At 42.1% G+C, this 17,772-nt stretch overlaps 1 protein-coding gene across 2 annotated transcripts in view; it reads right to left on the minus strand.

Moving 5' to 3' along the window:
• The window catches only part of LOC117516693 (RIMS-binding protein 2), a 192,111-nt gene extending 174,752 nt beyond the window's left edge, over positions 1-17,359 (minus strand). For both annotated transcript variants that reach the window (XM_034177534.1, XM_034177535.1), the window contains exons 1-4: positions 17,251-17,359; positions 13,251-13,378; positions 11,372-11,548; positions 8,460-8,645 (exon numbers count right to left, since the gene is read on the minus strand). In XM_034177534.1, the coding sequence (XP_034033425.1) occupies positions 8,460-8,645; positions 11,372-11,530 (345 nt within the window). In that variant the 5' untranslated portion in view covers positions 11,531-11,548; positions 13,251-13,378; positions 17,251-17,359. The remainder of the gene's footprint in view (positions 1-8,459; positions 8,646-11,371; positions 11,549-13,250; positions 13,379-17,250) is intronic.
• Positions 17,360-17,772: the final 413 nt, after the last annotated feature.

The raw sequence follows: 17,772 nt of genomic DNA on the forward strand, positions 1-17,772 counted from the left end.
CAAAGTTGTCTTCAATGAGGATGTAAAACTATTGACGAGATACTCTATCTCCCTTACAGAGTTTAGGTAGCTACTCTGCACTGTGTTGTTATATGGCATTAGAGAACATAAAGAAGGAATCATATCCTTAAACCTAGTTACAGCGCTTCTGAAGGACTTCTAGTGTAATGAAACTTATTCCCTACTGCTGGGTAGTCCATCAGAGTAAATGTAAATGTTATTAAAAAATGATCAGACAGAAGGGAGTTTTCAGGGAATACTGTTAAGTCTCTATTTCCATACCATAAGTCAGAACAAGATCTAAGATATGATTAAAGTGGTGGGTGGACTCATTTACTTTTTGAGCAAAGCCAATAGAGTCTAATAATAGATTAAATGCAGTGTTGAGGCTGTCATTCTCAGCATCTGTGTGGATGTTAAAATCGCCACTATAATTATCTTATCTGAGCTAAGCACTAAGTCCGACAAAAGGTCTGAAAATTCACAGAGAAACTCACAGTAAACGACCAGGTGGACGATAGATAATAACAAATAAAACTGGTTTTTGGGACTTCCAATTTGGATGGACAAGACTAAGAGACAAAGCTTTCAAATGAATTAAAGCTCTGTCTGGGTTTTTGATTACTTAATAAGCGGGAATGGAAGACTGCTGCTAATCCACCGCCCCGGCCCGTGCTAACGAGGCATTCTGACAGTTAGTGTGACTCGGGGGTGTTGACTCATTTAAACTAACATATTTCATCCTGCTGTAACCAGGTTTCTGTTAGGCAGAATAAATCATATGTTGATCAATTATTATATCATTTACCAACAGGGACTTAGAAGAGAGAGACCTAATGTTTAATAGACCACATTTAACTGTTTAGTCTGTGGTGCAGTTGAATGGTGCTATATTATTTTTTCTTTTTGAATTTTTATGCTTAAATAGATTTTTGCTGGTTATTGGAGTCTGGAGCAGGCACCGTCTCTACGGGGATGGGGTAATGAGGGGATGGCAGGGGGAGAGAAGCTGCAGAGAGGTGTGTAAGACTACAACTCTGCTTCCTGGTCCCAACCCTGGATAGTCACGGTTTGGAGGATTTAAGAAAATTAGCCAGATTTCTAGAAATGAGAGCTGCTCCATCCAAAGTGGGATGGATGCCGTCTCTCCTAACAAGACCAGGTTTTCCCCAGAAGCTTTGCCAATTATCTATGAAGCCCACCTCATTTTTTGGACACCACTCAGACAGCCAGCAATTCAAGGAGAACATGCGGCTAACATGTCACTCCCGGTCCGATTGGGGAGGGGCCCAGAGAAAACTACAGAGTCCGACATTGTTTTTGCAAAGTTACACACCGATTTAATGTTAATTTTAGTGACCTTGGTGACCATGATGACGACCATCATGACGATAGTGGACCGGTTCTCCAAGGCGGCCCACTTCGTGGCCCTCCCGAAGCTCCCGACGGCCCAGGAGACTGCAGACCTCCTGGTCCACCACGTTGTGCGTCTGCATGGTATCCCCACAAACATCGTCTCAGACCATGGTCCCCAGTTCTCCTCGCAAGTCTGGAGGAGTTTCTGTAGGGAACTGGGGGGCCACCGTGAGCCTCTCATCTGGGTACCACCCACAGACCAATGGACAAGCAGAGCAGGCTAATCAAGATCTGGAGTGTGGCGAACAGCCCGCTCTGCCCTTCTGAAAGCCCGGACGAGGGTGAAGGGCCATGCAGACCGCCGACGTGCCTCGGCCCCTGCATACCAGCCCGGGCAGGAGGTTTGGCTTTCAACCAAGAACATTCCTCTGCATAAGGACTCACCAAAACTAACGGACAGATACATCGGACCATACAAGATCATCAAAGTCATCACCCCGTGTTCCATGTGTCCAAGATAAAGCCGTACCAAACCTCAGACCTCTGCACCCCCGGACCAGCGCCGCCTCCTGCCCGCATCATCGACGGTGAGCCTGCGTGGACAGTCCATAGGCTCCTTGATGTTCGCCGGAGGGGTCGGGGTCTCCAGTATCTGGTGGACTGGGAGGGTTACGGACCCGAAGAACGCTCCTGGGTGAAGAGGAGCTTCATCCTGGATCCGGCCCTCCTTACTGAGTTCTACCAGCGACATCCCGACAAGCCTGGTCGGGCGCCAGGAGGCCCCCATTGGGGGGGGGGGGGGGGGGGTCCTGTTGTGTGGGCCGCCCGAAGAGGAGGTACTGCTGGCCCAACACCAGAGGGCGCCCTGCCTGATGTCGGGCTTCAGGCACAGAGGGCGCAGTCGCCTCGCAGGAGCTCCAGGTGCGCCGACACTGACAGCTATCATCATTATCATCATCACCATCACCACAATAAAAGCCTGGGAGAATCATCAGAACCCTGCCGAGTTATCAGCTTACCACACAGGTAAACCAACTCAGCCGTTTTGTGCCGTACGCACATTAATTGCTACTGATTTTTGCTGTCGTAACCTTTGGTATACTCGCAGCTTGGAGCTGGGTTTGTGGAAGTTGGAAGGAGTTGGCATTCCCACTCCTCACTTTCCTTATTGCTAAGTATACTGTTGGTACTGCACGTTCTCAGTGTTCCCGTTTTCTGGGAGTGGTGGATTTTTTTTCCCTCAGGAAGGAACTGTGATTTTTGCTGACTGTTGCTGGGTGTACACACACCCACCGTAACCTGTTTGTTTTTCCTGCCAGCAGTACCAGATCTGACAGCTGGGAGCAGTGGCCACCTGGGGACTCGGGATTTGGTGGCTCCGGTGTGTTGCAGGTCTCCGTTCGCGGTGGAACCTTGTGGGTCCCAGCTCTTCTCTGGATAAGGCGTCTTCCTATCTTTGGGCCTGCCCACACGTCACCTTCTTGTGGAACTTTTGATTGACAGACTAAAGCAGTATTTGACCTGTAGTGCACATTCTGCAATATTAAATTGTATTCATTGGCATCCCTATTGTCCGTTCATTTACGCCCCCTGTGTAGGTCCGTGTCTTACACTTTCCCAACAGTCTGTCCCTCCCGACTGCGGTTGGAACTTTTTGGGTTTCGCCCACTGAGCCTGTTTCTGACTGATTCGCCCAACTTCATGTTATGTGTGAAGGGGTCCTTTATCCTGCTGCTGCACATGTACTGATTTGCCTGTTCCTGGTTCTTTTGGTTGCAGGTTGATTGCAATATCACCTGTGCATATCGTCATGGAGCCAGTCTCTCAGAGGAATATGGAGTTGGGCTACCAACATGCAGACCTGGGTTCTATTACTGGTGTGCTACCTGTCTTTGCCCATTGAAAAGACACTTCCCTCTGCATTGGTGGGTAAAAGACTAGGTTGAGGAAGTAACCTGCATCAGACTGGCATCCTGTCCAGCAGATATCATAGACTCTCATCTACTTCATGCTACGGTGTTTGGGATAAACACTGGGATGAATAAGGTGCAGATCCTATGTAGGACTTACTTCTTCTTATATATTACACTTAAACCAGTCAGTCCTCTTGTGTCTCCAAATTTGGTTGCATCGCTTCATACCTGACCACTGTGTGAAATTTTCTGCTTTGCAAAGCATTTTCTATATTCTTATCCATTAGCTGCATTAAGTACTTTTTCTTTTCCACTTTTTCTGCTGGGCAAGTACAGTAGTGATCCGACTAATAGTAGTGCTATGTGACTAAAAAGATTAATCCAGGTTTTGAGTATATTTCTTATTGTTACATGGGAAACAAGGTACCAGTAGATTCAGTAGATTCTCACAAATCCAACAAGACTAAGCATTCATGATATGCACACTCTTAAGGCTATGAAATTGGGCTATTAGTAAAAAAAAAGTAGAAAAGGGGGAGTTCACAATAATAGTAGCATCTGCTGTTGACGCTACAAAACTATTATGCTCAAACTGCTTTTTTAGCAATCCTGTGAATCACTAAACTAGTATTTAGTTGTAGTTGTATAACCACAGTTTTTCATGATTTCTTCACATCTGCGAGGCATGGAGTCAACCAACTTGTGGCACCTTTCAGCTGTTATGTCACTCCAAGATTCTTTAACAATATTCCACAATTCATTCACATTTCTTGGTTTTGCTTCAGAAACAGCTTTTTTTATGTCACCCCACAAGTTCTCAATTGGATTTAGGTCCGGGGATTGGGCGGGCCACTCCAAAACATTAATTCTGTTGGTTTGGAACCAAGATTTTGCTCGTTTACTAGTGTGCTTGGGGTCACTGTCTTGTTGAAACACCCATTTCAAGGGCATGTCCTCTTCAGCATAAGGCAACATGACCTCTTCAAGTATTTTGACATATCCAAACTGATCCATGATACCTGGTATGCCATATATAGGCCCAACACCATAGTAGGAGAAACATGCCCATATCATGATGCTTGCACCACCATGCTTCACTGTCTTCATTGTGAATTGTGGCTTGAATTCAGAGTTTGGGGGTCGTCTCACAAACTGTCTGTGGCCCTTGGACCCAAAAAGAACAATTTTACTCTCATCAGTCCACAAAATATTCCTCCATTTCTCTTTAGGCCAGTTGATGTGTACTTTGGCAAATTGTAACCTCTTCTGCCCATGTCTTTATTTGACAGAGAGACTTTGCGGGGGATTCTTGCAAATTAATTAGCTTCACACAGGCATCTTCTAACTGTCACAGCACTTACAGGTAACTCCAGACTGTCTTTGTTCATCCTGGAGCTGATCAATGGGTGAGCCTTTGCCATTCTGGTTATTATTCTATCCATTGTGTTGGTTGTTTTCCATTTTCTTCCACGCGTCTCTGGTTTTTTTTTTTGTCTGTTTTAAAGCATTGGAGATCATTGTAGATGAACAGCCTATAATTTTTTGCACCTGCGTTTTCCCCTCTCCAATCAACTTTTTAATCAAACTACGCTGTTCTTCTGAACAATGTCTTGAACGTCCCATTTTCCTCAGGCTTTCAAAGAGAAAACCATGTTCAACAGGTGCTGGCTTCATCCTTAAATAGGGGACACCTGATTCACACCTGTTTGTTCCACAAAACTGACGAACTCACTGACTGAATGCCACACTACTATTATTGTGAACACCCCCTTTTCTACTCTACTTTTTTTTTTACTAATAGCCCAATTTCATAGCCTTAAGAGTGTGCATATCATGAATGCTTGGTCTTGTTGGATTTGTGAGAATCTACTGAATCTACTGGTACCTTGTTTCCCATGTAACAATAAGAAATATACTCAAAACCTGGATTAATCTTTTTAGTCACATAACACTACTATTATTCTGAACACTGTAGGTCGTAGGTCTCTTCCATTTCACATTACAACCCACGCAGAAAAACAATATGTAACAATGTTTAAATTTTTTTCACTTGGATACAGAATTCCTGTTGAGCAATAAACAATCACTGTGTCGTCAAAGAAAGAAATGTTTACATAAAGAGGCTTCCAATGTTAATACCAACATATGACACCCACCTCAGTGTCATTCAACAAGACAAGGTTCAAATTCCTGAATTGAGCAACCACTTATTGTAAAGGGAATGTGAGAGTTAAAAGCAAACAATCAGAGGTCAGGTGAAGTGTGATGTCATTCTGACACTGTTTTGATCAGTGCGCACAGACGAAAAACATTATACAATGTCTCATTTATATAATATTAGAAGGAATAAAGGGTTTGACCTAAAAGGCGGTTCTCATGAATCACACCGCCTTAAGAAAACTTGGTCATACATGTAAATAAAGGCATTAGGTGGCAAATACACAACTCAGCTTTTTTGTTGTTCCTGTGTGGATGGATTTATGGTGTTGTAAGTAAAGCATCTTGGCTTTGGGAAACATCCAAGCAGAATTTGCTTCGGAATTAGAACAGAGGCAAAAAGCACCGAGCTGATACTGAACTGGAACTGACCAATCTGAAATTGAGTATCATTTGTCAACAGAATTGAGCCATTCAGCTTCCAACTCCACTGATTCAGTTGATAAAGCTCATGTCCCCACACTACTAAAGGCCTTTCCCTCCAGCAAACAGCCCTTGTTGAATGAAGCACTGTGAGAAAGCTCTTCTGTCCTGAATCAGACGGTCCAGAAGTGGAATATTCCGTCTTTAGGTTGTGGTCTTGTTTTAACTGTGGTGGGTTTTCAAGATCAAAAATGTCTTATTTCTGTCACAAACTTTGACATACTTTGGCGATCCCTTGCATTTCTGTGGAGTCTGCAGCATTGTCATATAAGCTGTGACATCACAGAGGAGTTCTGGAAGCACTAAGGTTGTGCTAGTTATCCTACAGGTATGCTATTGTACATGTACATGTTATGTCAACAAACTGCACACCAGATCACATTCATGGGCAACCGTGACCTTCACATGCTGGTGAGTCACGTTATAGCGACCTTAGGAATGTGTATGCTGAGATCAGGGCTTTACCGTAAATGTAACCATCTAAAAACTAGATAATATTGACATTGTATATTCATGTTATGGACGCATGTGTGCTTTTACTTTGTATAGTTCACATAAACCGAAGATGTTTAAGAACAGCTGCAGGTCCAACGTTCCTGCTTTCTTCAGAATTTCAGCTTCAAACTTGCCGATGAAGGACTGAGTTGTGACCAAACTCCAACTACTCAATATATTTTTGTTACACAATGTCCTGACCTATAACCTCACCTCCTGCTTGTCACTTCAGCCTGTGAGCTGCCATGTGCACACCATATAGTGTTGATCATATACACCCTGGGCCCACGCATACTGAAGCAGCATCAGATCCCATTCAGTAGGCCCTGAATGCCATAAGCACATTGGTGTAATCCCTGCAGACGACTGAAAAGGGTAACTGGATCACTTCTTTTAAAAGCACCTTAATGGATTGGCCTGGCCATTGATTTTATTTTTAATTACTGAATATATCGATGTCCACCAGTCAATCATTGTCCCATCATGTCATGTCTGAATTCTGGAAGTTCCAAAACAGGACTGTTATACAACAGGGTTCTGACAAGCGCTCCTCGACAAGGCCTCATGCATGTTCCGTCTAGTTAAGTTGCAATTTAGTGCCTGCCCATCACACACAAACACAGACTTAAAACAAGACTTACTGCTATCTGAAAGACAACAGGTACAAACAGTATAAGACAAATCCTGTTACAAGCTAATCATATCACAATTCAAACTGGAGCAACTTCACAATAGGTCACCATGAGTTAACCACACACAGCCTTAAGATGCACATTCTGTCCTCCCAGTGTGTCCTGACACAGATTATTTCCCAACATTTAGTCTCAACTTCAACTACTACACAGCTTCAGTTACCATTCAAGTAGAGACGTATAATGTTACACAATGCAATTATAATGGGCCAATGAGACCTGCACACAGAGACACCCAAACATCAGACAACCTACCCCTTTCGCATGACCAGTGGAAATGTCAGGACTTCCCTTCGCCCGCTACTTATCCACACCGGAGCAAGATAGAAAACTGCTCAGGGCAGCTGGAGTCTTACCTACCACCCAAAACCCTCTCACCGCTGCCACAGCAACAGAAAGCGGATTAGTGGACTGTACCACTCCGTCGTTGGAGGGGATTAGAATTCACACAACATGGCCCCTTTCTGGGAGTGTGCATGCCACTGCGAGTGCGTGTGTGATTCCCACAAATGAGAGATTACCACAATCGGCATTCTGATTTGAGCTTCACAGGGAGTGGAGAACTTAGAATAAAATAACAAAATACAAAATATCAAGTAGAATTAATTAATAGAAATGGCATACAACTGTTAAAAATTTTGTTCAAAACATTACATTCCGCCTATACAGATCTCATGTTTTGTGGTTAACGCAATCCGGGCCACATGATGGAATTCATACCAGTTTTAATGACTGAAGTGCAACTTCATATTTTGCCATCACTTGTTGGAGCTGTTCTCCACACTGTGTGCAAACATACTTACTGGTATAAAAAGGTGACATGTGTTACTTAGAATGACTGGGAGTAAATTCAGAAAGGATCATCGTGTGTGGCTTTGGTATGTTTGATCAGGACCAAATTCAATCAATCAACTCATTATATGGCTCCTGGCACATTCGTATGGGGTCAAATGACAAGCTATTACATAACACAGCAAAACATCATCCATGCCAACACAAACATACACAAGGTTTGAGGAAATGCAGAGGCATAAATTTTACATTAACAAAGCAAACTGCAAGAACATCACAATCCACATACCCGGCATCTCCACTATGTTAGCGTTCCCTAGTTATATTAGCGTTCCTTTATTATGTACATATCACAAAAAAGGCACAGTGCATCCTCACAACAGCTCATCATGAAGTCTTACAGCATCTGAACTCATACAGTACATGAAGCAAAGTTACATGGAGAATTCTGGCCATTATTAATAAATTAAATTAAATTATTAAATTACACAAATTCACTGCATGGCATCAATAAAGAACCAACAGGGGTCAGTGTTGTCCAGACATGATGAAATGCAGATAAACTTTGTACCTTCTCTTCTCTCGCCACCTCCTCAATTTTCCCACAATCCTCTGGTGCACCTGTGGCAGAGCTGCGGTCATGCTGCTGCTGTCTGGACGACTTGACCGACAGCTGTCTCTGAAGCCGCAGCACCTCCCTCTGAGACTCCCTGAGAAGCTTCTCAAATTCTCCTTTGCAGGATGGTGGAGGGGAACTCTGTAGACACACAGACGGCCATTAAAGAAGACGTGTAAACGCAGAACGGTGCCGTAATCAATTTATCATGCACTCGTCTGGGAACACTCGTCACTTTCTTCACTATCAAAGAAGTGTAATGACACACGGTCAAAAAGTGAGGTACATTACACAAACATGTACAAGAGCGCGGCCATTAAAAGATTCTGAGTGTGTGTGTGTGTGTTGGGGGGTTTATTTTTAGGTCCTTGTAAAATTACAGCTGTTTTACAATGTCTTGAGGGTCCTGGTGCTTCCTGTTTTACTGTACGGCTGTGGCACATGGAGGCTGACCAGTGAGGTAAGGTGATGACTACGTGTCATCAGTACTTGGTCTCTTCAGAGAATGACTATATGAGGAGTAAGTCCGCATCAGCTGCAACACTTTGGCCATGTGCCGCGCTTCTCTGGACACGCTCCAGCCTGCAGTGTTGAGGACCCCAGCAGCTAGGAAGGGCCAAGGGGACGCCCACGTTTCACATGGCTGCGGCAGATAGACGTTTACTTTCGAGAGGTGGGGACAGTGCAGCAGATAACTGAAACAATCCTTCACATGGCGATACAAGCACCAGATTTGGCATGAAGGTACTTCATAAATCAGGGTTTGAGAAAAAAGTGCTGGCCACGTGAAAATCCAATATGACAGCCAGGTAGGGGTCAATGAAGAATGACACAGGTTCAAAATTTAAAATGCTCCAATCATATTGAAAGCTATGCCAAATTATGTGTCTGATCACAAAGATTCCAAAAAGGTATAGTTTGGACTATCTGTGACTGAATGTTATGGAGTTATGGGGTAAAAACTTTCAGTTTGCACAAGAGTCAAAAGTTAAAGTTGCTCCAATTTTGGTAGAATGTGGTGCAAAATTTTGGTTGAACTAATAGGATTAATAAATGGAACAGTTTTGACTGTGTTGAATGCTTGGTTTGCAGAGTAAATGTCAAACAATGTTGACGTCCACTGGATTCTATGGCATATGACGTATGTTAGCCTGTAACGTGACAACTACGCATGACACATAGTGCAAACTATTCCTTTTTAAACCCCTATTAACTCAACCAATAATTTGCATCACATTTTACAAAAATTGGAGCAGCTTTAACTTTTGACCCCTGTACAAACTGAAACTGACCTTTGTCACCATTTTTGCAGTTTTTACCTCATAACTCCATAACATTCAATCATAGATAGTCCAAACTATACCTTTTTGGAATAGTTATGATCAGACAAATAATGTGTTATACTTTTCAATATGATTGGAGCATTTTTAAATTTTGACCCCTGTGTAATTCTTCATTCCCTACCTGGCCACCATATTGGATTTTCAAGTGGCCAGCACTTTTTTCTCAAACACTGATTTATGAAGAACATTCATGCCAAATCTGATGCTTGTATGACCAAGTGAACAATTCTGGCCAAAAGTCATACTTATCTGCTCCACTAGGATGGATATGGTTCCTATTCAGGACTCAAGGCGGTAGTGACGTAGTGTGGTGGATACAGCAACACGTAGCACCGGCTCATGCTCCCAGACCTTACCTGACCTGCCCCTTTATCCAGATCTGTCTCACAATCTAACTGAATGTATTTTAGGCCAGACACCATCGAATCAATAAGTTTCATGAAAACCACTTTAGTAGCTTTGGAATAATCCTACTAAGAAGCCAACAAAAAACCTGGATGAGACATCTATTGCATAGCAAGACGTCCCTATAGCATTATAATCACCAAAACGTCAATGTCATCCGTTTGGTAAATTATATTCATTTTTGTACTAATTTTGACATTCAGGTTGAACTGCTGAGACTGAAGACAGCATGCAGCTCTGACATTGTGACAGTATTGTTGCACAGCTAATGCCATAAGACTTCTCATTAGCAAACAAAAAAGATGCCAACATGCATCAGAAAATTAAAAACTGGCACTTTGAAAAAGCAGCCCTCCCTGCACAGTTTGTATCAGGGGCTTATCAGGGAGTTATGATGAGTAGTTCCAGTTGTTTCCAGCAGAGTGCAACCTTGCTGCATGATGAGCCAATGACATGATCGGTGATTATTTGCTGTCTTCCACAGTGGGAACATTAATTGGAATGAAAAGCTTAAAGGTTCAGTGAACATCAGCAATTTAAGAACAATGGTCTAAACTCAACATTTTTTCAGACTTTTGACAATTAACACACTTCGACATTAATGACCACTGTGAAACCGCAGCAAACTGGCCTTGTTTGGAAACTTTAGAACTGTCCAGGTCTCCATTGTAAAAGAGATCTCAATTTCAATGGGACTAACCTGGTTAAATAAAGGCTAAATTTGAAAATCCCTGTTTAGAATGTATTAAACACATGCAATATAGGTTAAGATGCAAAATATATTGGCATTTATAACTGTGTGCTTTGTTGTCTGCGTATTTGACATCGTAACCATTTCAGTCCACTTCATACTCTTTTTCTTATACCTCAGAGGTGACAGTGGCTCCTCCTCAAAGTTGTTGCTCACTGAGCTCCTAAATTCTCAGAAGCACAGAAGAAAGGTGCTGCAGCCTAGGCTTACATATGGCTGCCCTGATGAGTCAATAACATTCTAGCATGATGCCAGGACGTGTCATTTAGATTTATTAAAAGCTCTGCATGGACCTACTGATGGCAGAATATGGTGCTCTTCTTCACATTATTTTAGGAAGCTCTTGATAAAGAGGAAATGTGTTCTACCTTTGTTGTGCCCACCTGTGCCTCCAGATCTCTGCAGTTCTGTTGCAGTGCAGCAATCTCCTTGTCCTTAGACAGCAGGGCATCTGCATGGTGTGCTAGGTCACGTGCTCGCTGACGTGCAAAAGCTCTTTTACACTGTTCTACTGCTCCATGCCTCATCAATGAAGGGGAATTTATCTGGAGATGAGCAAGAATATATTTACAGCTCCAAAAGGCTTTGAAAAGTTCTCCCACTCCAGACTGTTCAACTCAAACACAATAAACGCCATCATCCTGTAACCCGCCAAAGTAAAAGCACAGATAATAAGGACAAACGGTTTAGACACCCCTGAACTTTGATGTACAAGAAGAATCCAAAAAGCAAGTTTGTTTTGCCTATGTAACATCCTGTAGCCCTGTCTGCCAACTGCTAAACAGTGCTATCTGCTGGACATGTCTGAGATGCTGGAAGGGAATAACTTCATAATCACGTGCATGATACAGTGTTGGTTCTGTGGTGGTTGAAGTTATATATACCTTGAAATCAGTGTGTCAGTTTCTTTCATTCCCAAAGCCTGGGTCTGGCAGCTTGACTATTTAAAAGGCACTTTATTAAATTTAAAATGGCTAAAATTATTACATTATTGGAGTTATTATGTTATTGGTCATTTATTATGTTTCTGGCTGCCACGGGCATGTCAAAGACTGAATACAGGCTTCTGGAGAGTTAAATTTAGAGATCTGTGTATTTTTTTAACTCTGATTTTCTCACATCGTTTTCCATGTCATACACACCCTATTAACCTTTTGACACTGTAGAATCCTGGCATTCGCTTTTAGCTGAGTGAAACAGCAACTACTGCAAATTATTCGCAAGTGGAAAAAAAAAATCTTACTATATTAGGTGCAAACGTGACAATTCAAAACAATTATCAGTCGGTCCTTCTTTACTGTACGTAGTGTTGCCCTTCAGCAAGCAGCAGGCAGTGAGGAGTTGCAAAAAGAGGTTGTACCAAAGGTCTACTTCTGTCTGCTGAACAGGTGCACGCAGAATACACTAGGGAACAGGCGACATCTGTGACAGGCAGGACAGTGATACATGGCTGCTAAAGTGGCTCATTAGGCTACTATAACGCTTCAGTGGAAGTGGGTATTGAGCTCTTTTCTAGTCAAATGTTAAATCAACAAACACAAACCTCAAAGTTAAATACTGCACATCGTTCCCCCAATGAGCCAATGGAACTATTTGAGATTTGTGCTCCCTGAGTGTTCAGCAGACTTCCACCAAGGTCCAACAGCGCAATCGTCCATGATGTGCTTTCATACAATGGTAAACAGACTGCACTGCTGTCACACCTTTTGATCTGAAGCAGACATTCAAAGAGCTTTACAATGATGCCTCACATTCACCCATCCACACAGACACACCATGCAAGGTGCTCAACTGCACAGCAGGAGGAACTTGGGGATTAAAGACTTTGACCTAATGTAGAGTTACCATCAGCCTTGGCAGAAGTCTGCATTCTCCAACTGTTTCTCTTTTAAATATATTTTTTTGTTGATCGGGTCTCTTGTATGGCAGAAATTATATGCAAAGACGTACAGAATTAATAAAAAAATCTATGCAAGTTTTTTTAAGGAGTACTTTTGAGGCAATCCTAAAATGAGCCCCTCTACCCCACCCTTGTTCTTGCAGCCATCTTAGGCAATTCTCTAAATTAATTGCATGCTGTATTTTCACAACAAAGGTCCTATTCATCACACGCTGAACAATTATCGCTCATTACTGGACTTATTGGTGACGCGGTGATTTGGAAGATGGTGGCGGATAATGAATGTGGGTCCAGTGCTAGAAAACAAGCCGTGCAGTAATAAGATGTATTTTATTAGTGCAGCGTACCACTTTGAGGTTGGCCTCTGCAGTTTTCGTGCCCTCCTTCAAGTCTCTTTGCAAGGACAGCCCAGCTCTGTGTTCTTTCTTCTTAGGCGCCTGACCTTCTCCTCGGTCTCAGGAGCACTGCTCTTCCGCTGGAAATAAGGAAAAACAAAATGCATCATCAAGCACATCTCAAAATACACCTAAGCAAACTCACTAAAACTGTGAAAGGTCTTTCTTGGGTTGTAAATGGATGGAGCAACCATATAAAAAAATTAATGAAATAACTTATGTTTATTGAGGAGGAAAACATCTCATAGAAATTCGTCACAGTTGAATTATTTTACTGTTTGGTAACGTTTTACTTTCGCTACATATGGCCATTTTTGTAGATGTTTTCTCAAAATTTTGGGATAATTGTTATTTTATGTTGAATTTTTCAAACAATTCTACAAACTGGAGTTTTCACACATGCTTTTTAGTTTGGTGAAAAGGAACTGTGGTTTGTTAAATGTAAATGGTAAATGAAATACATTTATATAGCGCTTTTCCAACTGAATTAGAAGTTCAAAGTGCTTTATTGCCTCACAATTCACCATACATCGACATCGGGGTACTGCCATGCAGAATGTTCACTACACTGGGGAAAACTAGGGATTAAGGACCCTTGCTCAAGGGCCCTTAGTGATTGTCTGGATGGGGTTTGAACACTTAAGCCGAACACTTAACCTCGAGACCCCAATGCATTTACGTGGTATAAAAAAGTATTTAGTCAGTCCTGATTGTGCAAGTTCTCCTACTTAGAAAGATGAAAGAGGTCTGAATTTTCATCATAGGTACACTTCAACTGTGAGAGACAAATGATGACAAAAACTCCAGGAAATCACACTGTAGATTTTTAAGAATTATTTGTAAATTATAGTGGAAAATAAGTATCTGGTCAATAACAAAGTTCAACCCAATACTTTGTAACATAATCTTGTGGGCTAATGACAGAGGTCAAACGTTCCTGTAAGTCTTCACCAGGTTTGCACACGCTGCAGCTGGTATTTTGGTCCATTCCTCCATGCAGATCTCCTCTAACAGTGATGTTCTGGGGCTGTCGCTGGGCAACATGGACTTTCAACTCCCTCAACAAATTTTCTACGGGGTTGAGGTCTGGAGACTGGTTCGGCCACTCCAGGACCTTGAAATGTTTTTTACGGAGCCACTCCTTCGTTGCCCGAGCGGTGTGTTTGGGATCACTGTCATGCTGGAAGACCCAGCCATGCTACATCTTCAATGCTCTCACTGATGGAAGGAGGTTTTGGCTTAAAATCTCACGATACATGGCCACGTTCATTCTTCCCTTAACACGGATCAGTCGTCTTGTCCCCTTTGCAGAAGAACAGCCCCAAAAGCATGATGTTTCCACCCCCATGCTTCTTGGAATGCAACTCAGCATTCTTCTTCCTCCAAACGCGATGAGTTGAGTTTTTACCAAAATGTTCTATTTTGGTTTCATCTGACCACATGATATTCTCCCAATCCTCTTCTGGATCATCCATATGCTCTCTGGCAAACTTCAGACGGGCCTGGACACGTACTGGCTTAAGCAGGGGGACACGCCTGGCACTGCAGGATTTGAGTCCCTCTCTGCGTAGTGTGTAGCCTTTGTTACTTTGGTCCCAGCTCTCTGCAGTCATTCATCAGGTCCCTCCATGTAGTTCTGGGATTTTTGTTCACCGTTCTTATATCATTTTGACCCCACGGGATGACATCTTGCATGGAGCCCCAGATCGAGGGAGATTATCAATGGTCTTGTATGTCTTCCATTTTCTTCCATTTGCTCCCACAGTTGATTCATTCACACCAACCTGCTTAACTACTGTAGATTCACTCTTCCCAGCCTGGTGCAGGTCTAGAATTATTTGCTCCCACAGTTGATTCATTCACACCAACCTGCTTAACTACTGTAGATTCACTCTTCCCAGCCTGGTGCAGGTCTAGAATTTTCTTCCTGGTGTCCTTTGACAGCTCTTTAGTCTTGGCCATGGTTGAGTTTGGAGTCTGACTGTTTGAGGCTGTGGACAGGTGTCTATTATACAGATAACGAGTTTGAACAGATGCCATTAATACAGGTAACAGGTGGAGGACAGAAGAGCTTCATAAAGAAGAAGTTACAGGTATGTGAGAGCCAGAAATCTTGCTTGTTTGTGGGTGACCACATACTTATTTTCCACCATAATTTACAAATAAATTCTTTACAAATCCTACAATGTGATTTTCTGAATTTTTTTCTTTTTTTTCTCTCATAATTGAAGTGTACCTATGATGAAAATTACAGACCTCTGTCATTTCTAAGTAGGAGAACTTGCACAATCTGGGGCTGACTAAATACTTTTTTACTCCACTGTATTAAGGGAAAAGTTGTTTTGAAAAGGGGGGAGTATCAGATTAGTATCGGTACTTCGGTACAAAACATCAGCTGTGAAAATATATCTTTGGATGTGGGAATATATATTATTTTCCACATTAAAAGCCTCAGAATCATCCATTTCTTATTTATGAAAACCGTTGATGTGACAAATAATTCCACTTTGGTGTAATTCTTTGTAAGAATTTTTAAATCGTCTGTAAACTTAATAATAAAATCCAAGATCTCTGTGGAGCTTTGTTTTTTATCATTAATGTTCAAAATGAACTCATGTCAGCATATTTTTTCAATGTCATGTAATCACTCAAGGTTTACAATAACAAAAACTGTAGTATTTTATTTGACAGAACCTTACACTCCATTAAAAACAGAGATCACATAATGCTCATAAATATTTAAAAACAATTATACTTAATGTGAAATCTTTACTAAGTGCATAAGACCATATAATACAGATTTTCTTTTCTTAAAATAATAAAGGTTTGTTGTCTGGTTTGTTTTCCCCGTTGGTGCAAATCCTTTGGCAGGTGTGAAGACTCGGATGCAAACCACTTTCGTGTGGCATTTTGACAATTTTTACAGACAGGTCGAATGTGATGGCCTGCTGTCTACTATTGTACCACGTGCAAGAATAGCCCCACCTTTTCTAAGTGTGCAGCGAGCAGTGTTAGATGTTCGTGTGAGACACCTGGAATTTGGCTGACACCTGCCGAGGGGGGACCGAATGAGCATACGCAGGGCATTCACTGTCTTTCGGCCTCTTGTGGATGGTTGTGATGACAGGTGTACGAGGCGTTTGAGGCGGCTCTGATTTTTCACGAATTGCATGCAATTCCTCCTTTGTGCGCTCGCTGGCTTCAATCGTGTTATGTGTGAAGGGGCCCTAAATTCTGCCCATCTTCCTGAAAGCTTCAAGACCTACAACTTGAAAAATGTTGTGAAGTCAAAGTTTTATTTGAGCAAAATAAACTGTGTGTAAAATGATAGAAATGTTACTAAAATTATTAAAAATTTATTTGGTTGTGTTCATTTCTATGAAACTGATGTTGTTAGCATTTAGTTTGAAAGTTTAAAACAAATCACGTCTATGGGATCTGGGATCACAATGGTAGTAAACATAGTGTTAACTGGCGTGAGGATTATGAGGGGGTCCTTGAAAACTTTTCTCCCTTGTAAGGGGCCTGTGGCCCCAAGACTTTGAGAACCCCTGCAGACAACAGCTGCAAGCCTTAACTGGTCTGCAGTACAGTGTCAAATCAAAGACGAATAAATAAATAAATAAATCACTGAGGTTAAACTGCTTGAGGCTAGTGATAGCAGTGACATTAGCATATCCTCTTAACAGACTCCCAAAGTTGTGGCTATGACCTCAACCCCACCACACAAACACAGAATGTCTGGCCAATGAGGGGACAGTGTGCTCACATCTTTGCTTACAAGTTTGGTCTACTTAGAATATTGCTCGAGAAAACAAAACGAACCAAAGTAAATGTTAAGCTATAACATTTTGAGCCCTGCACTGAATGAAACAAATTAAATATTAGGTGAGAAAGGTCAGATTTGTGCAAGAAGGACGTAAGACACACAGTCTAGAGTTTTCAGTCTTACCAGCAGGAAATTCTCCTCCTTCAATGTGGTGCAAGTCTTCTCCAGCTCATCAAGGGCCCGCAGCAGTTCAGAGTTCTGACGTACCAGAAACACATAATCTGTCCCATTCTGAAAAACAGGCATCGCATAAACAGAGCTGAGAATCTATTGACATTATTCACTCTACATATAGTGTGATGTTACTGTATCTATTGGAAGAACAGGGCTCATGTTCCATTTTTGCTTCCAACATGTGTATCTTTGAATAACATGAAAGCCTTTCGCTGCTGTCAGCCCAGTGTCGCGTAAAACTACCTAATGGCTGCCACATGACAGCCAATAGATGGGCTTTTCATTAAGGACAAATCAATCAGCCTCCATCAATGTATTATGCTACCTGACAGCAGAACAGCAGGATAACTCACAGCCATCACAGCACACAACAGCAAGAGGGGAAGGAGAGAGAGCAAGAGGAAAAATAAAAAAATATGATCAAACACAGTGGATACAAACAATCATCAGCCTGCTTCTAAAAAACATTTC

This window comes from Thalassophryne amazonica, chromosome 9 (genome assembly GCF_902500255.1).
Source record: "Thalassophryne amazonica chromosome 9, fThaAma1.1, whole genome shotgun sequence".
Lineage (NCBI taxonomy): Eukaryota > Metazoa > Chordata > Actinopteri > Batrachoidiformes > Batrachoididae > Thalassophryne > Thalassophryne amazonica.